At 52.5% G+C, this 22,915-nt stretch overlaps 7 protein-coding genes across 7 annotated transcripts; 2 read left to right on the top strand and 5 right to left on the bottom strand.

The window, feature by feature from the left end:
• Positions 1–671: 671 nt before the first annotated feature.
• M406DRAFT_345598 (acetyl-CoA synthetase-like protein) lies at positions 672–2,918 on the top strand (the record flags this gene model as incomplete). Its single annotated transcript, XM_040922103.1, has 2 exons — positions 672–2,758; positions 2,832–2,918. The coding sequence occupies exons 1-2, from the start codon at positions 773–775 to the stop codon at positions 2,916–2,918; spliced, it is 2,073 nt and encodes a 690-aa protein (XP_040778701.1). The 5' UTR covers positions 672–772.
• A 514-nt stretch (positions 2,919–3,432) lies between these two features.
• Positions 3,433–5,607, bottom strand: NCS1 (cellular calcium ion homeostasis, camp-mediated signaling). Its single transcript, XM_040914985.1, has 5 exons — positions 5,445–5,607; positions 5,190–5,375; positions 4,743–4,828; positions 4,160–4,455; positions 3,433–3,951 (listed from the first exon to the last, which is right to left on the bottom strand). The coding sequence occupies exons 2-5, from the start codon at positions 5,198–5,200 to the stop codon at positions 3,772–3,774; spliced, it is 573 nt and encodes a 190-aa protein (XP_040779138.1). The 5' UTR covers positions 5,201–5,375; positions 5,445–5,607; the 3' UTR covers positions 3,433–3,771.
• Positions 5,608–7,112: 1,505 nt separating this feature from the next.
• M406DRAFT_41495 (uncharacterized protein) lies at positions 7,113–8,181 on the bottom strand (the record flags this gene model as incomplete). The annotated part of the gene is made up of 4 exons (XM_040924163.1): positions 7,113–7,307; positions 7,440–7,802; positions 7,873–8,031; positions 8,110–8,181. 4 exons carry the CDS (start codon positions 8,179–8,181, stop codon positions 7,113–7,115), a joined length of 789 nt encoding a protein of 262 aa, XP_040778700.1.
• Positions 8,182–10,315: 2,134 nt separating this feature from the next.
• On the bottom strand, positions 10,316–11,451 carry M406DRAFT_355687 (uncharacterized protein). Its single transcript, XM_040923227.1, has 2 exons — positions 10,528–11,451; positions 10,316–10,362 (listed from the first exon to the last, which is right to left on the bottom strand). The coding sequence occupies exon 1, from the start codon at positions 11,101–11,103 to the stop codon at positions 10,651–10,653; it is 453 nt and encodes a 150-aa protein (XP_040778699.1). The 5' UTR covers positions 11,104–11,451; the 3' UTR covers positions 10,316–10,362; positions 10,528–10,650.
• A 3,375-nt stretch (positions 11,452–14,826) lies between these two features.
• M406DRAFT_338450 (NAD(P)-binding protein) lies at positions 14,827–15,970 on the bottom strand (the record flags this gene model as incomplete). Its single annotated transcript, XM_040921351.1, has 2 exons — positions 14,827–15,753; positions 15,833–15,970. The coding sequence occupies 2 exons, from the start codon at positions 15,968–15,970 to the stop codon at positions 14,827–14,829; spliced, it is 1,065 nt and encodes a 354-aa protein (XP_040778698.1).
• Positions 15,971–17,092: 1,122 nt separating this feature from the next.
• M406DRAFT_328794 (cytochrome P450) lies at positions 17,093–18,209 on the top strand (the record flags this gene model as incomplete). The annotated part of the gene is made up of 6 exons (XM_040920362.1): positions 17,093–17,095; positions 17,215–17,250; positions 17,381–17,420; positions 17,594–17,869; positions 17,969–18,072; positions 18,177–18,209. The coding sequence occupies 6 exons, from the start codon at positions 17,093–17,095 to the stop codon at positions 18,207–18,209; spliced, it is 492 nt and encodes a 163-aa protein (XP_040778697.1).
• A 593-nt stretch (positions 18,210–18,802) lies between these two features.
• On the bottom strand, positions 18,803–21,505 carry M406DRAFT_345595 (CDC45-like protein; the record flags this gene model as incomplete). The annotated part of the gene is made up of 2 exons (XM_040922102.1): positions 18,803–19,541; positions 19,647–21,505. 2 exons carry the CDS (start codon positions 21,503–21,505, stop codon positions 18,803–18,805), a joined length of 2,598 nt encoding a protein of 865 aa, XP_040778696.1.
• Between the last annotated feature and the right edge of the window lie 1,410 nt (positions 21,506–22,915).

The raw sequence follows: 22,915 nt of genomic DNA, 5'->3' as shown, positions 1-22,915 counted from the left end.
AGCGTGAGCAGGGTCAAAGCGTCTTGGTCATACGCCACTAAGGACGAATGCAGAGGCATAGACAGCAGACCAGTCTTGACTGACCGGTTCCAACGGTTTTCACAGGACGGAGGAGTTGGGGCCACTCAGAAACTGAGGCTTACGACCCTATAGGTGGGTGGGCCTCCAATGGAGCTGCAACACATATGAATTTGACCAGACATTGGTGCTAGGATCTGAGCCAGGAGGGTGCAGATATGGTCTAAACAGGAAGACAAGGGATATGCAGATTGTCAAGTTGAGCAAACAAGAAGAAATGGTTCCAAGAATTCCTCAAGCAAAAGGACAAGAAATCAAATCCACTTGGTTGCATCGGCAGTGTGAAAAGTGACGGACTGACTGCCCTGGTCCCTGGTGGAGATCTAGACGCTAGCTGTCAAGCTGGGGTACAAAGGACGTCATAAAACCTGCCCCTTCTCATTCATGCACAGCAGCAGGGGGAGCTAACTGTTTTTAATTGGAGCTTAAGCCACTGACGGTGCCACTGCAAGTTGACGCTTCTTCCTCCTCCGCCTCCTCCTCCTCCTCCTCCTCCTCAACAACTTCCACCCTGGAAATATCTACTGCAAGCGCCTCTTCATTCCAGCAGCTGTCTTTTTGACCAGCCTCTTTCAAACAGCCTTTGTTTCTTGTCTTGCCCAACACATCATTCTTCTTCTTCTTCTTCTTTCTTTCTTTCCCCTTTTGCCTCATCTCCCACTGATCTGTGATACCCAGCCATTCACCACCCACCATGACGACCATACTCCCCAAATTTCAGGCGAAACCGCCCTTCACCGTCGAGGTGCCCGGTCAAAAACCCGTCGAGGGTGAGACCCCCATCCGTCGCATCAAGGCTGCCATTCCCGACCTTGTCGCCAAGCCCCAGCCCGACGTCTCCACCGTCTACGAGCTTGTCAAGGTGTCTGTTGAGAAGTTCGGCAACGCCAAGGCCATGGGCTCGCGGAAGCTTATCGATGTCCACCAGGAGACCAAGAAGGTGAAGAAGATCATCGACGGGGAGGAGTGCGAGGTGGACAAGGTCTGGTCGTATTTTCAGCTCGGCAGCTACGAGTACATGACCTACCTCGAGTACGAGAAGCTCATACTGCAGGTCGGAGCCGGCCTGCGAAAGCTGGGCCTCAACCAGGGCGACCGCGTTCACATCTTCGCAGCCACGAGCTCATACTGGCTGGCCATGTCCCACGGCGCTGCATCACAGTCCATGCCCATCGTGACTGCTTATGACACCCTCGGTGAGGAGGGCCTGCGCCATTCTATGGTGGCCACCGAGGCCAAGGTCATCTTCCTGGACCCCCACCTGCTGCCGACCCTGACAAACGTCCTCAAGGATGCGACCGAGATCCGCCACGTCGTGTGGAACAGCCAGAACAAGATCAAGCAGGAACACATCGACAAGCTGACGGCCGCATACCCCAACGTAAAGGTCCTCAGTTTTGAGGATCTGAGGAAGTCGGGAGAGGAGAACCCCGTGGATCCAGTACCCCCCAAGCCCGAGGACCTCTGCTGCATCATGTACACCTCTGGGTCGACCGGCACACCGAAGGGCGTTCCCCTGAAGCACAGCAACGTCGTTGCTTCCGTTGCGGGCGTAAGCGTGGTTGTGCAGCCCTTCATCGGCCCCGGGGACGGCCTCTTGACCTACCTACCCCTCGCCCATATCCTGGAATTTGTCTTCGAGAATGCGTCCCTCTACTGGGGATCTACCATGGGCTACGGCAACCCCAAGACCCTGTCGGATGCTTCCGTGCGCCACTGCAATGGAGACATCCGCGAGTTCAAGCCCAGCGTTCTCGTCGGTGTGCCTGCAGTCTTCGAGACCGTCAAGAAGGGCATTATCGCCAAGGTGGAAGCCGGAGGCCCCGTGGTCAGGAACCTCTTCTGGGGCGGCATGTGGGCCAAAAGCCAGCTCATGGGCTGGGGGCTGCCAGGATCCGGCATCCTGGATGCTGTCGTGTTTAAGAAGGTCAAGGAGGCGACGGGCGGACGCCTGAAGCTCTGCATGAACGGAGGAGGTCCCGTGGCGAAGGACACGCAAAAGTTCATTTCCATGGCCATCGCCCCTATGATCATCGGGTACGGTCTGACAGAGACAACTGCCATGGGCACCCTTGGAAACCCCTTGGAATGGACCTCGGAGTCCATCGGCGCCCCGCCAGCTGCTGTCGAAGCCAAGCTGGTCGATTTCCCAGATGCCGGCTACTATGCAACCAACAAGCCTCATCCGCAAGGTGAGGTGTGGCTGCGGGGGCCAAGCATCATGGATGGCTACTACCAAAATGACAAGGAAACGCAGGAGGCTCTGACATCAGACGGGTGGTTCAAGACTGGCGATATCGGCGAGTGGGATTCCAACGGGCACCTGAAGCTGATCGACCGCAAGAAGAACCTGGTCAAGACGCTCAACGGCGAATACATTGCGCTCGAGAAACTCGAATCGATCTACCGCTCCGCCCCCGTCGTTGCCAACATCTGCGTGTACGCCGATGATTCGCAGTCCAAGCCTGTCGCTATTATCGTGCCCGCGGAGCCGGCGCTCAAGAAGCTGGCAGAGGCCAACGGCATCAAGGCCGGAGCCCTGGAGGAGCTCGTGCATAACAAGAAGCTGCATGGGCTTGTTCTCAAGGAGCTGCAATCTGCAGGCCGTGCAGGCGGCCTCGCTGGTATTGAAATTATCGATGGTGTCGTTCTCAGTGATGAGGAGTGGACGCCTCAAAATGTGAGTTCTATGTTGTTCCCTTCCTTGCCTTGTTTCTGCGGGCACGCTTCCATACTGACCAAGACATCTGTAGGGTCTCGTCACCGCAGCGCAGAAGCTGAACCGTAAGGGCATCGTCAAGAAGTACAAGAAGCAGATCGACAAGGCATACGGGTCTTAAAAAATAACCTTTTTTCCTGTCTGGTCGCCTGTCTTACCCTGTTCATCCCATTGTTTATAGTATATGTTTAATGAGTCCAGCGGTCTTGGTTTTGGTCTTCGGCTCTCTTGTATGGACATTTAGGAAAGCAAGAGACATCCATATCTAGCCTGAGGATTGTGTCTTTCAAATGCAAATCAACCCCCCCCCCCCACATTTTTTTTCCCTTCCTAATCTCAATTTCTTTTTGTTTTTTTGTTTTGTTTTTGTAAGCGATTACTTCCTATTATGAACCGTAGGATAGGCCAAAACTCAAAAGTAGGGTTGCATGAATATGTCGAGACCGGATCGGAGTGATTGGTGCCTTGCGTAGTATTTGGTGTGCTTGCGTTTCTCTGTACATACATCTGGGTTGTTGGTGTTTGAGCCCTATATTTCGGCAGACAGCCTTGTACAAAAGACACTGTTTGTACGATATGGTCATAGCGTGTGCTCACTCACCTGGTCACTCAACTCACTCACTTACACACTTATTCATCGAACGTCATGTATTTACTAGCGAGAAAAGATGCCCAAGCCGTGAAGGTTGCTTGCAACATTGAAAAAATCGGACACCGTCCTTGGGAAACACCTCACGTGTCGATTCCCCCAAGCACGGTCCAGTCTCGCAGGTAATGAAAATGAAGAAACGCGCAACGCCGTCGTGCCCGCCTGATCCGCAGACTCCTTCGCCCCCGCCTCCCTTTCTTTCCCTGCCCCCCTCTCTGGCCCGGCCCTTTTCCGTTTCTCTCTATCTTTCGGCCACACAGAGCATCCCGGTGTTTATGTGTCTCACAACTCTCTCTTGTTTATACCCTACGCTAGGCCGAAAAGACTAAACCAGGCCGTCATACAGAGATAGGGCGGACACGATGGTCTCGTCACGTTTGCTACCCTCCTTGAACTCCTCCATGTCGAGGCAGCCGTTCTCATCCTTGTCCATCATGCGGAAGATCTTCTTGACACGCTTCTCGGGGGTATCCTCATCCTCAGGCAGTTTCACCATAGAGCCGACCTATACAGAACACAGGCACGCAAGATGTCAGCCCCAATACCCTGTCTGTTGTCTCGGCAATCCTGGTTCATTTGTTTCTTTGGTTGGTTTTTTTTTTTTGGGGGGGGGGGGGGTGAGGGTGGAACAGTGACATAAAATTAATCGCGCAGAGGCATGTCATGGGCAAGGGAAGAAAGGGTAGAGGGGGGAGATTCGGGGAGGACCATACCATCTTGTAAATTGCCTCCACAATCTTTAGCATCTCATCGTAGCTGATCTTGCCGTCACCGTCAATGTCATAGAGCTGAAAGGCCCAGTCCAGCTTGTCCTCCATCTTGCCGCGTGAGGTCACGCTCAGCGCGCAGATGAACTCCTTGAAGTCGATGGTGCCGGACTTGTCGCTGTCGAAGACATTAAAGACGTAGTCGGCGAAGCTCGACGGGTCCCCGAACGGGAAAAACTGCCGGTAGATCTTTTGGAACTCATCCTTGGTAAGCATCCCCGAGGGGCAATCCTTGAGGAAGCCTGTTGGTCGGGCGTCGCGCCGGGCGCATGGACCCCGGAGAGGGGCCGGGCGCAGGCGCAGAGCGGGTTAGCCATGATGTGATGCATCGATTTGAGCGCCATACGTATGCGGCTCTGAAATATTCCTCGCGCCAGAGAACCGTTGCTCTCGCTGTCCCCTGCTGCGTCACATATGGGGCTGGCGCGGCAACGAGCACGACACGGAGGAAAGGTTTGGGTTGGGAAGGGGGGTGGTGGTGAGATGTATAGATACTGGATTGTAGGAGTCGGGAGAGGGATCGGCTTACCCTTGTACCATTGTTGCAGCTCCTTCTTGTCGAAGTGTGTCGACTTCTGCAGTTCGACCAGCTGCTCTTGCGAGAGCTTAGACTGTCTGTAATCGTGCGTATCGTTCGTCAGCCCGAGATACCCTTTCCAAGAAGAAGAAGCCATCGCTTGTTTTGTGACTTTTTTATATTTTATTTTATTTTATTGTGCCTCCTGTCTGCGCGCCGAACGAGGACGAGTAGAGAGAGTTGCGCTCGGATGGCCGGAGACACAGAGTGGAGGGGGGTAGTAGGTGGAGGGGGCTCGAGCGGACGATCCATGTTCGCGATATGACGAGCCTCGTGGTGTACCCCCGACCCCTCTCTGCACTGTGATCCATGCTCTTGATAGGGCAATTGTCTCTGATCGCCCATCTCGGCGCGCGCGGCAGGTGGTACTATCGAAGATCGGAGGATGCCGAGACTCACGATTTTCCCATGTCGTTCTGTCTTGGCCGTCGTCGTCAACGTTGTCAGCCTCGTTCCTTTTCCTCTCTGGCGAGAGGACTTGGCTAAGCGCCGGCGGGTGATTGTCGCGGGGCGGTGGTTGGATCGCTGCGTTGGGAGGGGGAGAGGGATGTGTCGATGTGTACGAGTGGCTATTTCGCGACAAGGCTGGCTGTCAATGTCAGGTCAGGCTCTGGGTGGAGGGGGGGGTTTTACAGGGCAGCAGCAGCGTCGTACCGCCAGCTTGGGACGTGGTCGCTTAAGTACTCTGGCGGCTGATAACCCTCGCGTGTATCGTGCCGGAACAGTGGCGTGGGGCTGGTTTGCGGATGTGAAGGTCGCGCGTAGAAAAGTCGAGCTCGATTGCGGGAGGGAGTAGTTAAAGGAGTGGTAGTGGGAGTGGAAGGGGTTTGCCTGCTGCGATTGAAAATGTGGAGTGGGAATAGCAGTTCTCGCGTGAGGTGTTTGGACGGATGGGAATTTGCAGGTCTGAAGGTCAAATGTTCACTCACCAGAAGGTTGGGGAACTGAAGGGGCCGGCCTATTCTGTGACGGACGGGCGGGACTGGGGGTCCCTCTAAGAAGAGGGGCTACCCCCTCCCTCCCCCCCCTCTCGGGGCTGCGGGCAGCAGCAGGTTGCGCAGCTCTAAGCGTGATTTCAGGGCGATTCGAGCCTGCGCTCGACGACGGTACCACGTGTATACGTCACTTACCTAGCGCGCTAGGGGTAGCTACTCCTGTACTATGGCAGGTAGTGGGTACCTAGCCACGCCTGGAACGTAACCATACGTAGCACTTACGTGCTGTAGCATCGCCACCACATCCCTGAAGAGCGCAGCCTTTGCGAAGCAGGCCTCCCACCAGTAATCAGTTACTGTATAATATCCATCAATTCAAACCTTTTGCCCTTGACCACAAAAGAACATCAGGCTTCACAGCCTCCTCTCTGAAGGCGATGCACCCCACACAACCGACCAAGGCCAGTTCTAGGTACATTTTGTTTTTGGGAGGGAACCAAGCACACACACGCACACACACACCTGTCCTCAATACTGTGCATGTGCAGTATGCAGTGTGCAGTGCATTCTGAAAAGCCCCTTTACAAGCACTTTGTAATCAGTCACCCACAGTCAAGATGATGTCAAGGCTGTGTCTATCAGCAGGACCCTGACATGTTGGGCCAGCTTATCAAGAGCTTTTGGCGTAATGCTCTGGCTGATCAAACACAAAGCCCCACAGAACTTTTGCTTGCGACTCATACCCACCGTATCAAAACATGTGACAACAGCTGTTGCGATAATTTCTTCTTATTTCTACTTTTCCCCACGTGTCTTCCAGATGGCTTCAGCTGTCGCTTTTGTATGGTGGTTCCTACTGCTTAGTAATAGGCACTTACACCTAGCCGAATGGTACAGTACCATCCATCACTTAACACCATTGTGCCTGAGCGTGACAGACAGGGCAGGAGTGCACAAGTGCACCACAGTAATACCTTCTGTAGTTTCCCACCCCAGCTTATCACACAAGGGTATAGTCGGACCTTTGCAAAAGCTCAAGTCCTCTCCTCTCTGTCTCCTCTTCCTTTCCTGAAAAGTCCAGCCTCTTGTCACATACCAAAAAGAAGTGGTGCCGTACTCTACACAGCTCTACACTTTTCCGTCTCGCGGTCCCGATCAGCAAGCATTGGTTTGTTGCATAGAATCCGTTCGATTTCTATTCGTTATGGAAGTGGAGCAATCATGTTCATCATCCTTCGTTCTGACAGCGTTTACTCCCAAGCAAGCAAAATGAAACACAATTGACTGGACTTGTTCTGGTCACCCTCACCATAATGTACAAGGAAACCCGAGAGACTTTTCCCTATCGTTTCGTCCCATTACCAGGGGGGGAAAAAAGAATAAAAAATCAATCCACAAATGGAAGCACTTGAGGTCTGCTGCTAATATCGCACGGCGCAAAGCGCCACCAGCTCTTGTGCTTGCGGTCATATATCCACGAGATCACCACCTTGGCGATCCACGGCAACACAGGCCACACAGGCAGCGAGTCGTTATCGAATGTGCCATCGTGGAGATGCATAAACATCGGCATCAAGGTATGCTGCCATCGCCTCATATCAGTAATCAACGCCGGGCAGACCAGAGACGAGTTATGGTCATAATTCGCCCAGAGGCTCCAATGTTGGGGTAATAAGAATCACAGGGCAGGAACACCTGTGGGCGAACAACTTACCTTGGTGCTCGGATCGGCCTGCATCTGGGCCACGATCTCGGCGTGTACCTTCCTGAGCCAGGCAGCCCAGTCGCATTTGTCCTCGTACCTGTCCAGCGCCAGCAGCGTCTGTATCTCGTCGTAGAGATGCTCCCTCAGCACCGGCATGAACGAGTCGATGATCTCTCGGATCTTTCCGCCGTCGTACTTGGCGCTGCCGTTCTTCACCGACTCGATGTACGTGCTGAATGCATCGAGGCCGCCGTGGAAGGCCGCGTGCTGCTCGACGTTGGGCGTCATCAGCCCGGGTGCCCCGACCAGGTCCTCGATCCGGGGGAACACAATCGTCTCTTCGTTGTCGTGGTGCTCGTGGACTGGGTGCTGCTGTCAGTTGTTACGCCCCTGAAAGTGTACCAAGAAGACTGAGGGATCGGAAGGATTTACCAAGGGTCACCCACAGCCGAGCGTACTCGACAAAGTCCGGGACGGACTCTGGGGACCTGCCCACGTTGACGCACTGGAGGTAGATGCTGTTGATCCCTCGAATGATGATGTTGTGAAGGATGATCATCTCCTGGGCGAGCTGTTGGCTGGTCTTGACCCTCTGGCCTGGCTACACGGCTACATTTCAGTATCCTCACAGTGTATGCAGCCTTATGACAGGGCTACGATACTGGAACCGGGTGCTTACCTTGTATCCTGTGGTGGACGCTGGTATCAGCTCAAAGGGGCCGTCTGCCCATTGCGCCTGGATAGAGGCCATCGTTCTGGAATTATGGCAAAGGCGTTCAGTGTCTTCAGGGAGAACGAACAAGTGTTGGCGTCGGGGGCTTGAGAATACGTCCTCGAAAGCTGATGGCATGTCAAGGCACCACGGACACGTTTATATGCATTCTGTCTCTCAAAGTCATCTCATGGGCTCTTGCCAGCCCTCACACTAAGGTGGGGGCGAGCTACCACTGAGGCAGGAGATCAGTTCTCAGCATGCCAAGAGGAGGAATATCGCTGAAGAAACCTCGAGGACTTATTGGTTGTCTTACCGTACCTCAGTCAGCCCTCTTAAGCCCTTCCGAGCCCTTTTCGAGCTGAGGTTGCACAATAGAAGAACTATTTCTGGGATCTGGCCTTTAGGTATGATGTCTAGGTTGTCAAGCTAGCCCAAGGCAAGACACTTTGGTCGTCGAGACTTCATGCATCGATTCTGTTTATACGATGGGCATACCTTGAATCTGGGTTGCACACCCAAACAAATAACAGAAGTAATCATCTTGCGATATGGCCCCCAGCGCAGGATATGCCAGCCTGGGTACTCTCATCTTTAAAAAGATAGTCTGGGGATCTTGTCGCAGTCTCATACGCCTTTTATTAGTCATTATTGAGTGGAAGGTTCAGCTATGCATGCCGTCAGATTTTAGGCCCCGGTAGCATGGGATGGACTTTCGGGCCTCTGGCGTGGAGCCGATAGCCTTATGAGCATTGCTAGAGTCTTCAGAGAGGTGTGTGTGTGTGTGTGTGTAAAGGGCCGCGCAGACTGGCCGCAGGGAAAGGAAGAACAAGTGTGCATATCTGGATCTATTCAGGATGGGGTGAACGTTTGGTCGTAATTAGCAGACATTTACAGGCGCTTTGACGACTTCATTCTCGCGCAAATGCCTTCAGAGGGAAAAGTCCATATAATTACCAACCATTTATTATCATGTACCTAGCAGGAACTAGACAGTCTTGCTCTTCGACCCCACGTCGTCTCTCAGGCTAGTTACCAGAGAGGCACACTTCTTCCCCTAATTACCCGAAAGGGCTCCGCCACGCTCCCACACCCACATTCGCTCGCCCCAGCTTCCGGTGCGCCATCACAAGATCCCTGCCTCTGCTGAGGAGGGCTACAGCCGGACCTTAATGTACACATCACCCAGCTGCCCGTCCTGGGGCGTCTCGCACATCTGCAGAGGGTGTGTGGCGGCCGCACGCGTGACAGGGTTTCCACAGTGGCCGTCGTGACGGTCACGAGGTCTATTATGTCCATGGTAGAAGTGTTTGTATGGTGATCAACTACATGGCCATGACCTTAGAAGCCTTTTTGTTTCGACAAGGCACCTACCTCTAATGCTCGAGCCCGCCTCAGATTCACACTCTTTCGTCAGAGCGCTCTGTAGCTGTTTCTGTTCGTTGCTTAAAGGTTCCTTCTGTGAAGTCTCATTCCAAAATCATGTTTCTGATAATTGAAAATTCGAAAAGATGTGGCATTGAACCCAGTGCAACGGGCTGAATATTATCAGGGTTGACAACAACAACTACGACGTCCAAGTGAGGAGATATTCGTCGAAGAAGAGGGGGCCAAGAGCAGCGATGATGGAATCAGGATAACAGAGCAGTAGCAGTAGTGAAATGATATGTAACACCTTATGCATGTGCTGCTGCATGAAGAGGTTGTGGAATTGTCTCTTTGCCCATAGGGCTACATGTTTTTGGTCTTTGTGTCTTACTTGAAGTGGAACTTTGCTATACGATGGCACTATGTGAAAATCCGGGAAGTATCAGAAATTGCGGTGTGCGCTGCCATAAAACGGGCCGAGAGAACTTAGTCGCTTGTCTACTTATGAGTCCTCGATGCTCAATTTCTTATGCAGAATGTCTCTTGCCAGTCGTCTCCTCTACCGGTGCAGCCCGAGTCGATGCGTCTTGGGCAGAGTCTCTCGGGAAGTTAGAGGATCTCGTCAACAGACGAAACCGAGCCTGCTGGCCCCCTTGGCGCCCAGTATACAGATGACTGATACGGCACCAAGGAAAGGCGGTTGCCCTCTTGCAGATACCACTGACAGCACCACCGCGACCTTCGCCGAAGGGCAGGAGGGTCCTGCGCAGAAGCCCTCAGTTGATAGAACCAAGTTTGTGAAAATCGGTATACGGATGTGAATTTGAACGCGAGAAGCTCTGATAGATTCTCCTGCAACACTCACGCGGAGAGGTTAGGAAACCGAGTTTAAAGAGAAGATTGCTCTGGAATCTGAGTGTTAGGAGTTTGAACATGGGGGAGCGCCTGGACCATGCCGCAGCAGTACGCCGAACCCAATTCGAGATTTTAAGAATCTGACAAGCACCCAATACTTACAGAATAGTTACAGCTTTTAATCGGGTTTTTGGCCTTTCCGTCTTTCGGCATCGTTGGTGTTCGTTTCTGTAACGATTCGAGTGCAGCCTTCCTCTACCTTCGCACTGCAGCGTCGTAAAAACTTCACTCGTCTTCCACCCATGTGCCGGGCATGATCTCGTCTCGAGGCGGGTTCTCAACCATATCCCAGAACGTCGCCAGAAAATCCTGAACGAAGTCGGACTCAAAAGACCAGTCCTCAAGGGTCGGGCCGTAATGGATGGTGTCGACAGGATACAAGACCTCCTCATCCACGTAAATAGAGATCATCCCACTGGGAAACCTGACACAGGACATAGCCTCCACATGGTTGGCGCCATATTCCTCGCTCCAGAGTTCGAATTCACGTCGCCCATACTCCTCCAAGTTGACGCCGCAGCTCTGAAGGACAGTCAAGAAGAGCCTCAATGATTGATGCAGCGATTCCAAGTTCCTAATCCGATACCTTAACGTGTAGGCAAAACCTCCTAATAAACAGACTAAGGGCGTGACTGGACTAAGCAGCGACCCACGCAGCCTCCAAGGTACACTCTGCATGAGATGTAAGTCAGTCGCAGCCGCCTGGACGGTCTCAATCAATAGATACTTCCACTGAAGCTCAGTGTAAGGGTTACTTATGCCGAATAACGTGACTATCCAGTGCAAAAGTGATATCCCGTCTTCTTGCCATATTCGCACGTCGTCTGCCTGGATAGGTCCGTGTTTGCGGACCAAGCACCGGATGGGGCCCGGTTCACTCGATATCAGCGAACCGTTGACCCCATTGAGCACCAATCCGCATATGTTTCTTGGCCGAAAATCTGTCCAGCCGGGGAAGTAAAGACTGATTTGCGTCTCGAACCAACCCTCAGAAAACAGCAAACATCTTTTAACCCAGTAGCCCGCATTCTGGGGTTCTAAACCGACAGTCTCTTCGACGACCAAGTCCAAAAGTCTGCTAGCTGTGAGTATTTGCATGTCGTTGTCAATGTCGCTTCCAAAGGGCAGAAAAAGCAAGAACCAAAACAAGCTGTGCGCTGCTGAATCCAAACGGATATGAGCCATATTCCTTTCGAGGAATTCCTGAGCAATGGTATAGCTTGAAAATTGGCATGCAAGCTAATACTTAATGATCAGTGTTGTCCTGTAGTTGAACATGTCGCAGGTCACTTACCTCAAACAGGGTCCTTCCCCATTTGTCGCAGTCTAGAGGAGAAGCCAGTCCTTTCCTAAATAACTCACAAAGCCCGTCCCAGTCACATTCTTCTATCAGGTGGAAAGCGGGGGAGTCATCGGGAACGACATTGAACGTCGTGATGCTGTACTGCCAGCCTGAGCAGGCTTGAATCTCCCAGACTCGCCGGGAGAGCCATGTCGGGGCCTGAAACCGTGCCATCCAGGCTTCTTGTTATCAGCGACATACAGTCTCAAGGCATGGCAGGAAGTCTGGGTGTATCAGGTTGTTTCTTTCTTATGGGTACTCCTCTGCAGAAGAGAAGACGGGAGACATTAAAAGAATCCAAATCTGCTGCTGATTGTACAAAAGTAGGCTGGGAATATCTTCCAACAACTTAACTCCTGACTTCCTGCCACACAATGGAGAAGCAAGATAATACGGTACCTAGGTACTCACTAGGTAGCATGGACGAGTCCGTCTCGAAAGTCTTTATCAGAATTCTACCAAAGTAGGTGGGTGTTGTCGGGGGAAGGCGGTGCTGCTGGTAGTATTGTGGTTGTCGGCGATTGCTCCTCTTCGTGAGCTCCTGGTCTTGAACTTCGTTTTCCTTGGCAGGGCTGCTAGACGTTGCAGGGCCCAAGAGTGTCTTTGTCGTACTGATGGTGACGGACTGTTGAGTGATGGTGGCGAGCTGCTGGGTGATGGCTTGAGGTATTAACCTCACCAGTTCTCTGGAGGCGAAGTCAGCTGTGGCCCATGACAATTAGTCACTTGTGTTCCTCACGTAACATGGCTTAGTTGGGCAGTATTCAAAAGCTTCACGGCCCTCTCCAGCTTGCTTTGGAACTTCTTCATCTCTTCCTTCTTGAGCACGACTTTGATCTTGCCGACCCCACGCTTCCTTTTCTTGGCTGAGGAAACCTCAGCGTTCAGTTCCTCGACCAGATTCTGTAAGTCGCACAGGGCACTTCGACACAATACGGAAACCTTTTGCCCATGTGTTGTTGTGTTCAGGGCCGGCACCGCCCCGTTGTCGACAAGAACCGTTGTGCCGGCATCGAAGTTATCCTCGACCGTAGATAAGAGAGGTACCAGAGCATCAATCTCCTGCATGAGGACTCGGATGTTGTCGGGCACTTCCTGAACTTCCTTCCAGAGCTCGCGGAGCTTGAAGACCGTGCCGCCGACCTTCATCCCCACTTCCGCGACGGCGATGCCGCTGGCGATAGTACCGAGCAGTTCGGCCATGACTGCAGATCGAGTTGTGATTGACGTCAGAAGGTGCAGTGATGGGAAATCGGTGATTACGACGGAATGAGAGTTGAGGAGATGAAAAGAGAGGGCGAGAGATACGGGCTTGAAGGAAAGCAGAGGGGTGTCTTTGGAAATGTAAGAAATACAGCCCCAATGTGGCTGGCGGCATGCATGCTGCCCGTATTAACCAACCACTCGCAGGGCCAGCTCCAGGGAGGGGAGGGGAGGCGCAGCGCTTCGGCTGCGACGTCTCATGCATGCAGCTTGCTGGATGGGTCTGGCTAGGTTTCCCCCCAAAGGCGTAGACGGCAGATATTAGGAATTGAGCGTGTGCTCGGGGGCAGGAAGGAAAGTGGAAAAAGGATGTGCAGACACACTGCACTGGTGTGGAGGGACGAATCGGCAAAAATAAGACAAAGAGACGAAACGAGAGAAAACGACAAGATACACTGCATTCGAGACTTGAGCCTCCTTTCCACGGTTTATAATATTCTCATTAGCAAGTACGCAGAACCTGCACAATCTTCTGGGCGGTCCAGTCGTCCTTGCGGCTGTTTGCGTCGACAAGCTCTCTGATGTGTTTTTCTGATGAGAAATGTATGAAGTAATGCTCGGGAGTTTCAATGGCCAGCGTAACTCCTCGAATCTACGTCAATTTAACACGTCAGACTTGGGTCTTGGTCTTTCAAGCCAGAGTTTAGGGGAGCACTATTGTACATAATTCTTGAGAAGGATCTCGGGGCCTTTCCAAAGATACTGTAGACTGAAGAAAATCTTCCCTACCCAGTCTCGAGACGTGACCTTAGTTATGCCCTTGCGTTCCTTGTTAGATTTCACCGCCGAGGTAGCAACAGACTGAAGTTATATGAGGTCTTGGTGGAGCCAATAGATGCAATTATCTTAACATTCCAATGCCTATGAAAGACTTGGTGCACCTTCCACACGAGAAAGACATAGAGAACAAATGCCCAGAGGCGTATTACTATCGGAGAAAACAATCCCATTGTTTTACTGCAGATGGTTGTGAAATTGCTTGGAACAGTTGAAGATGAGGAAAACTTGACTGTTCTCAGCTCGCTATCACGTTCTTTGAACTGCGTCAAGACTACACTTTCAGCACCCTGAGATGATTTTCTTTTTAACACATGAAGTCTTACACGACCAGAAACTATTCATTAACATGTCGTTGCATCACAGGAGGCTTATCTTGTTGCCTCAGTTGGCATGCGGCGGCCGGCTTTGAGAAGGGGATGTCCAGTACCATCGGATACTTGACCCACATTGCCTTTTGTAATGTATGTCCTTTCAAGTACGAGAAGTCTCACATGGGCCTGCTTTTGGACTTACTTGCGTCGAGGACCAACACATATGTTGGGCAAATGCGCACTTGGCAATTGGTGGGATTACTGTCAGGTTGCATTTTGCTCAGGCCCGCTGAAATTTGGGTTCAGCGCAGCTTAGTTAGACTGTGCGGTGTGTTGTCGTGTTGGTAGGGTCACGGATCCCTTCAGCCCGGCACCCTCTGCCAAGTTTAACTGCAATGTGTCTACCGCTCAGAATTTCCGAAGTATCCTCCTTTGAAAGGGTTCCTATATGGGGTTGCCATCTTAGTGGTTGTTCTATCATGAGCAGAGCACATAGGGTAGCACCCAACGCGTGTGCGCCGTCCACCAGGCAAGGCTTTCTTTCTCTACAACCAACACCCTTCATAGCCAGCATCTGGAGATTTAAGAGGTACAGTGGGGAATTGAAACGCGACCTTCATAATGTGTGCGCAATCAGATTATCGGAACACTAGTTACATCTGGAGAAAGAAAGGAGAGACGGAGAAGGAACCCCATACTATGCACTCAGACAGCCTTCTTGGCTTCAGCAGTCTCATCCTGCTCGACGAACCACTTGCCCGTTCTCGCCAGCCCTTCGTCCATGGTGACTTTAGGCTTGTATCCCAACACCCTCTTGATCTTCTCGCCACTCAGAGTGCGCTCGATAACCGTCAGACGAACGGCCTCCCGGGTTATGATCGGCTGGTCTCTACCGAAGGAGCGAATCCAGGTAACCCACTCGGCGATCGTCGCCATAAGATAGGCAACCCAGACCGGGATAGTCTTGATCTCTTCTGTCTTGACTGGCAGGCCAACAGAAGCTGCAATTGCACGCTGGAAGTACCAGACCGGTATGGGCTCCTCATTCGTAATATTGAAACTCTCCCCGTCGACGCGCATATCAGAAGCTGGAGGGGGTCTGCCGTATGCGCGTAGAAGAGCCTTGGCGGCAAGAATATGAGCGTCGGCGCAGTTGGACGCATAGACGAAGTCATACAAGTTCTTTCCGGGGCCGAACTGGACCTTGCCGTTGCCCTTTCGAGCATTCGCTACGATCTTGCCAAATGTGATAGTGTCACGTTCCCCGAAAATTGTTGCAGGCCGCATAGAGACAGTAAGCATCGAGGCGTCGCCCTTTGCACGGTTCGCAGCAAGGATCTCGGCTTCAGCTTCCGCTTTAGTTAGAGTATAGACTCGCTTCTGGGCTGGATACTGAAGAACAGGCAGGCTCTCGTCAGCCTGAATTAGATCGGAACGGTTATCGTGGATAACAGACGATGTGGAGGTGTTGATGAATGCCCGGACCGTTTGCACCTTCTCTGCCGAGACCAGAAGGTTGTGAGCGCCCATAACATTGACCAGCTTGAACTTGGCGGGCTGCTGGACCGTAGATTCAGGGCATGCAACGTGAAAGATGGTCTTAGGCCGGGCCTGGGTTAGGATTTGTTCGATCTGGGCAGCATCTGTGATATCGCAATTGTGGTATTCGACACCGTCAATGCGGTTGCGCTCCGTATTTAATATCGATAACGTGGACTTGGCAGGCAGGCTCATCCTTGAGAATCTGAGCGACGATGTGGTAGCCGATGAAACCGCAGCCGCCAGTAACGAGGGCGGGGCTGAGGGACTGGGCGTCTTCTGCGCTGCCGGCGCCGCTGATGGCTGCCATGACGGGTGAGAGATAAGAAGGAGAATCCGTGAAGACACAGAGAAAGAAGGAGGAGAACAAAAAGAAGAAGAAAGAGATTAGTGAGCCTTCAAGAGAGCTCGGGATGGTGCGAGAGATGATGTGGTGTAGTCGTAGTAATATGCGTATTTCGCACAAAGCTGCTAGCTGCTGGGATTGCAGATGCTGGCCCCCTTTTCCCTGCATTCCGACTCCCATCTCGCCAGCAATGGCAAACCGAACCCGAGACCTGCAGAGTTCTGTTGGCGAGGGGCTCCTAACCCATTAGAAGTCGGGAGAAGTAGCCTCTGAATGTGACAAGGTGTGTCATATTCTGCCGTGCTATGTCTACGTTGGTGGAGGGGTTACGCGACCAAAGCAGGAGCTTCCCTGCGGAAAGGCGCCGGGCCGAGAGCTAAAACATGTGGCATTGCCCACAGTTGCATGCCAACAAAGAATTCCGTGCATTAGCCCTGCGCACAGTGAGACGCCTCTCTGCTGAAGTAGTATTGCCTTGATGAAATTAATAGGCTTCAATGCTGCAAACAAGGATGCTGCTTCCAACCTGCCGCCAACCCAGAGACCATCACAACATGAATGTTGACCACCAAGATCGTTCCGACCAGCTATGCTACCGGCGAGGTTTGAGGTGTAAAGGAAGGCCCTGTATCGAACCAGACTCCTGTATATGGATTCCTGGTTCAAAAAGGGTCGGGCTGTTAGACCAGATCCTGCTGGTGGCCAGCAGCCTGACCTGGCTCCTGTTCTCGAACGCAATTCATATATGCATCTTGGACACATCTCCTGTGTCATTGCGTGTCCTCGACATTTGACATTTCTCAATCCTGAATAAAGCGTGCTTATGTTTTTGAATGATGTCTTATCAAATGCTTATGACAATATCCAATCTGGCACTGCTGAGATTTTGACCTGTTTGCTCTTGACAAAGGGCGATGTGGAACGCTTCGGTGCATTCTTCATCAAAAAAACATGACCATCTAGTTAAAGCGCGACAATTTTGTTCGGAACCTTGACATGCTAACCAACGATGCGCGACGATGTGTGAGAATCACCTTGCCGCCAACATGGTCAAGGAGACGGGATGGCGAGTTATGAATCCTCTCGATGGTACGTACACATTCACGCCTTCTTCAGTCCTGCTTTTGGTGTATATGAATGTATGGACACTCTCCCTTCGCTAGAGAGGGAGCACTGGAGACCGTGTTTAAGATGCTTCCAATTCCTAGATACAGTCCGGAGGCAGCGTCAAAGACGTCACAGGTGTAAGTAACGGTTTTTCGTTTACCCCGGCTAAAATTCGGCCCTACAGCGTCCGGGCCGTCCCGGTCTATTCTGTCCCGGCCAGGATGCGCTAATCACCCGCTGATGCAATATGTTATTACTCCTACATAGTTTGTGATCAACGCACTCTTCGGCGGCCAAGTCAACACCGGTATGAACGCTGCTTGGTTGCCTGTCTTTCTCAGCATGACGCCGGAGTGGGGAAAAAGGGGCGGTCGCCGAGGTTGATCAAGTGATTTCGCGGCATCGTACCTTCCCGGGCCAGAAACCCGCAGACGTATTGGATACGCTTTCCCTGGACGTCTGGCACGCAGAATTCCCCAGTTCTTGTTGATCTTTGTCTGCGGGAGAGCGTGCGCCTGACGATACGTGGAGCCCCCGGGAGCGACGTGCTTCTTGAGAAGGCCAAGCAGGGTGACAAGGTCGAGGTGATTCCGGACGGATCGTACGCAACGTTCCTGCTTGATCTAGCTCATTTTAACCCGGAAATTTATACTGAGCCATTGCGCTTCGATCCTAGCCGGTATGAGGCCCACCGCGCCGAGGATGAAAGAGTCCCGTATGCTTTCATAGGCTGGGGCGTTGGGAGACATCCGTGCTGTAAGATAACCTGCGTTTTTGCTTTTCATTCCTCCTCTGCTCATTTTTCAAGCCCAACAATACTCGTGGGTAATTAGGAAGCTGACCTAAATACGCCAGTGGGAACTCGCTTTGCGAAGCTGGAGATCACCTTGATCATGGCTTACTTTTTCGCACTCTTTGACTTTGAGCTAGCTGCAGATGCAGGTGGCGGTCCTACAACTGTGGGTCCGCCCCTGCAGGACCATAATGCACATTTTGCCTCAAGGCCAAAGCAGCCAGTCTATTTACGCTATAAACCTCGGCCGAAGGCCTTTTGATGGAATAGTACCCGGTGTTTGAAAAGGCTGCGCGCGAATAAGCTTTACAAACAGCAATCCAAGGTGAAAAAACAGCGATATAAAAGTTGAGAGAATAGAAAGCAGCCAGTTCCCTTTAGTAAGGAATATACATATGATTACACCAGCGCCTAATGTTAAGGAGGAAACAATGATTTCTGTATGCATTAAATGAATGGACTGGATTAACTATCTAAGGAAGGATGAAGAGAAAAAAGCATAGATTGTGTAGTTTTATATAGGATAAAGGTCAGAGTTAGGGCTTTTGCTCGACAAATGTACTTTTGGTCTTTCATGGTATATAATCTTCTCATTAGCAGGTAAGCAGAAATAGGAATGTTCCCCCGATCACATGCTCCACGCTCTCCTCGTCCAGAGATAGCTCGTTACGGATTGCGTCCATGCTGCTTATTCCACTAACACCTGTCCATCCATCGACAATCTCTGCTGCTTGACGCCCCATGACCTGGGATATTTTATAAGGGCAAATAAAAGAGAAAGGCCTCGACTCCCAGCTGTGCCAAATGTCAAATGCCGTCGCCGCTCCAAGCTCTGGTGAGCGAGAGAGAAAAAAAGAAACAAGAAGAAAAGCAAAAGCCGGCCAAGCCAACGTCAATCAGCCGACAACGACCTTGGAAGACAGGCTCTCCAGGAAGCCAGAGAGGTCCTCCTTGCGCACTTCGACCACGCAGTGCTCGAAGCTGTCAATGCGCACGCGGGCACTCGTCTCGGCAATGACATCCTGGAAGGCCGTGCCGAATCTGTTCAGGCCAAAGCCCTTGCCGCGGGGCCCGTCGTCATCTTCATCAGAGTCCGAGTCTGATGTGTCAGAACCTTCCGACTCGGTCTCGTCCTCGACATCATCTTCGTCGTCGTCATCTCCTCTGGTAGCTCGTCTGGCGGCCCTCTTCTCCTCGCGGACCTTCTGCTTGTTGCGCCTGCTCTCTTCTTTGGCCTTCGCCTTCTCCTGCCTTGCCTGCTCCTTCTTCTTCTGGGCCTCCTTGTCCAGGAAGGCCATGTCTGGGCCCCCTCCGCCACCCGTGCCGACGATAGTGTACACACTGCGCTTCTCGTTCAGGCTGGCCACGACAAGCGGTGTACCACGGCCGCCTTGTGAAAGCCGGCCGGTGGCTTCCTTCTCCTGTTCCGCTAGAGCTTCGCCAATCCATAGGGCAAGCTTCATGAGAGCCCCGGGATGGTTAAAGATTGAAGCCTCGGCGCTGTCCTTGACAACACACATGCGGAACGACATGAGGTGTTTGATCTGCTTCTTCCTCAAGAGGGCAGTGCCGGTGTTGAAGATTGCCTTGTGAAGAAATTGTGCCGTCGGAAGACCCTGTTTAAGCGCCTCGATACTGGGAAGTGTCTGTGTTGGCTTTCGCAAATAATAAAAAAACAACAAAAAAAAAACCAAACCATAATTGACGTTGACTGGTTCAGAAAGAAAAAGGAAAACTTACTTCTCCAATGCATCAAACGCATCCCAGAACCTGGGAACCCACTCTTCGCCCTGCTCAATAAGAGCGTCACCGACATCATCAACGATCTGAGATGAGCCGTCTTGTGCCGCAGGGTTGGCCAGAGTGGCATGCTTCCCAACTTCCAGAAGAGCTCCAATGACCACGCCAACGTCCTGCGCACTTAGCGTCGCCCGCCAGCCCCAGCTCCTCACAAAGCCCCAGCCATCCTTTGCACCACCTCGATCTTTGCCATCTGTCTCAACAGCCGGGACCAGGTCGTCAAGCTTATATAGGGGGCCTTGTTTTAATAGTTTCGAACGAAGTTCCCGCTTGAGCCCAATATCCATATGCGCATAATTTTGCTTGCACTGGACAAGACTGATGCCTATCTTCGCAAGAAACTTGTGAAGGCGCTTGAGTCCCGGCTCACCATATGTCTTGAGGCGTGAGAAAATGTAAGGCGAGTGCAACAGAGCATCGTATAGACTCCAATGCCTGACCATCAATAGTCGTGGCTCGGGCGATAGCCGGATGCTGTGGTCCTCCGGGCTTCTTGCTGTTGTTGGAATAACGCCAACTGCCTCGGGCAGAAGTCTTCCGTTGTTGCTGTTGATGAGCTCTGGTGGGTTGAGGCGGCGTACTTCGTCGCGTAGAAGCTGTCGTATGCGGGCCCCGCGCATGCCTAGCCAGCCGGATGCGTTCTTATTTTCGGAGTTCCTCACCGGCACGGCTACCCCTGCTGACGACCGGCCGTAGAGCTCCATTGACGTAACACCAACGATGGCCAGCCAGAGGATGTCATTGTCCTCTCGGCCGAGTTCTGAAGCCAGAGAATATACCATGGATGAGATGGGTTCGGAGTACTGTGTGCCATTACGGTAGTAGTCACGCAGGACGGCCTCGTTCTGCCGTCTCAGCCGAAGAAGGCGTCTCCTCAGGGTCCGCGCCGAAGGTCCTTTAGGAGGTTGAGCAGCAGTCGGCGGGTCTTCATCTTGCGCATCCGAGGACATCAGTGCCTGTTCACGGACTGAGACTAGTCCACGTTGTTTTGGACGCTCCGGTGTTTCGGGTATCGAGCTGGAAGAGTTGCTCCTCCTCCTCTGCCGCGGCCTGTCGTCGTCGTCACTCTCATCGTCTTCGTCTTGGTCAGACCAGGACTTCCGCTTCTGACCTGCGTGGGGTGCAGCCTCGGAAGGGTCGTCCCCGTCTTCTTCCTCACTCTCGGAATCACTGTCACCAAGATCCTCACCGTTATCCTCAAGATCAGGCATCTCCATGAGAGCCATGTACGCCTCGTTCTGCGGTGCAAGCTCGTCTTCGATGTCACCATCGTCGAAGACCACGATCCCACCTTTTCCTGGCTTGTACGCACGGTCAATACTTCCACCCGTCACACCGACAGGCGTGCGAGCCTGGTAGCTAGAAGCGAACTCTGTCTCGGGTTCGAGCGGGAAGCCCCCGAACACGTTGGCTAGGTTCCAAGGGCGACGCGAGTCGATGAGCCAGACCTCGACACCGCCAAAGGTTGTGTCCTCGCCCTCGAGCTCCAGGCCGAGCACGGTGCCCAGGTCGACCATGCCTCCTACGCCCAGACAGGCAACGACACCACCTGCGCCGCCGTTCTGCTCCATCATGGGGCTGACCAGCTCTCTGCCGACGCGCTCGAGATCCCCATAGCCGGCGACGGGCTGGATCTTGTGGGGGATGTAGTCGTTTTTGAGGAGGCGTGTGAGGATTCTACAGGCGCAGAGAGCGTCGGGCTCGAGGGCGACGAGGATGAGGACCGGCGGCGAGAGAGGATGGCGTGTACTTGTGAGGTGCTGGTAGAGCTTGGAGAGGAGGGAACGCGGCAGATACATGGCTAATTATCGTGGCTGGACGCGTCTGCTGGTTTGCATTGCCGATGCATAAGATCTCTGGGGTTGAGTGAAACGGTGGTAGAGGAGGAATTTGTGAGTCGTGGGCCTAGGTTTCGTTTGTTGCAGCGAACGATTTATCGTGAACCTGAGCGTGAATGTCGAGACGCTGGACGGACAATGCTGATTTATGCAGTGAGTGTGTGGGGTTGACGCGACGCGACTTTGGTAGGATCCAGATGCAGCGGTAGAATGCTCGAAATGATGCGCTTGAAAAGGCAGGCTGCAGAAATTATGGAATTCGACTGTCAATGGCGTGCAGACAGAATAGAGGTAGGACTATGGCCATGACAGGAGAGGAGGAAATTCTGGTGGTGTAGGGAGGAAGAGTAGGAGGAGGCGGCTGTTTACTGCGCGGGATCAAGACGCGGTTCTACAGTCCTGCAAGACGCGCTGCGGGTGTGAATTGTTAGTGCCACCCGACAGGGTTTTGGGGAGGGGGACGGCCCACAGACGTCACAGCGGCTTCTCTGTAGGGGTTGTACACACTTGGCGCTAGAGGCCCACAAGATACAGACAGTACCCGGATTACTGGACCCGCCCCCCCCCCTGAAGTCTAACCAGCTTGTCACAGCGTCAATGTAGCTTGAACCGCGACACGCAAAGGCTCCGAAGAATTCCTTCTGAGCTGAGAGACATGGTAGAACCTCTCGTGGATCAAGACTTCAACAGCTGTCTAGAACCAAATATTCCGCTTCAATGTATACCTGAGTTGGAGTTTTCGAGAACTCGGAAAGGAGGGCTCTATCCTGGTTAAACTTGTCGCAGCCAATGAGCCAAGCTTCTCGTCAGCGGTCACCCTTTGCTGGTGTGAAAATCTCAACAGAATGTCATAATGCACCTTTAAGTTTACAAGATGGAAGAGAAGACGACAAAGACTTGAATGGTTACGGAGGCATGAGCACCTTCGTTTTTGAGCAGCACAGATAAGAATTGCCAAGCTCAATAGAACAGACAGCCCAGACTCTCTATGAAATCAAGTACTGAGATACTGTACATGGCCTGCACCAACTACAGACATGCTAGGGAACGACTGAAAGTCTGCCGTCCACTTTCATGATTGTGAAATGCCCTCAGCAATACAAGTTAGGAATAGAAGTAATCAGAACTACATGATGGTCGTGTTACTCAGGCGTACGCATCGTGTCAGTTCTGTATTCCCCAAATACATCACAGCCTGGGCTGCGTCCCTACTATAGCAGTGCTGCTGTACATGTATTATAAGCCCTACCCTGCCCAGGACTGAGGCCTAGCCAATACCGCTGTACCGGGTCTGCCACTCGTTACGCAGCAGATTGCGCTCTGCATAGCTATTCACCTCCCACTAAGATGAAGGAATACTAACCTACTCAA

Source organism: Cryphonectria parasitica, assembly GCF_011745365.1.
Source record: "Cryphonectria parasitica EP155 unplaced genomic scaffold M406scaffold_3, whole genome shotgun sequence".
Lineage (NCBI taxonomy): Eukaryota > Fungi > Ascomycota > Sordariomycetes > Diaporthales > Cryphonectriaceae > Cryphonectria > Cryphonectria parasitica.
The sequence above is the reverse complement of the archived record's forward strand: the minus strand, read 5'-3'. Positions and strand labels throughout refer to the sequence as shown.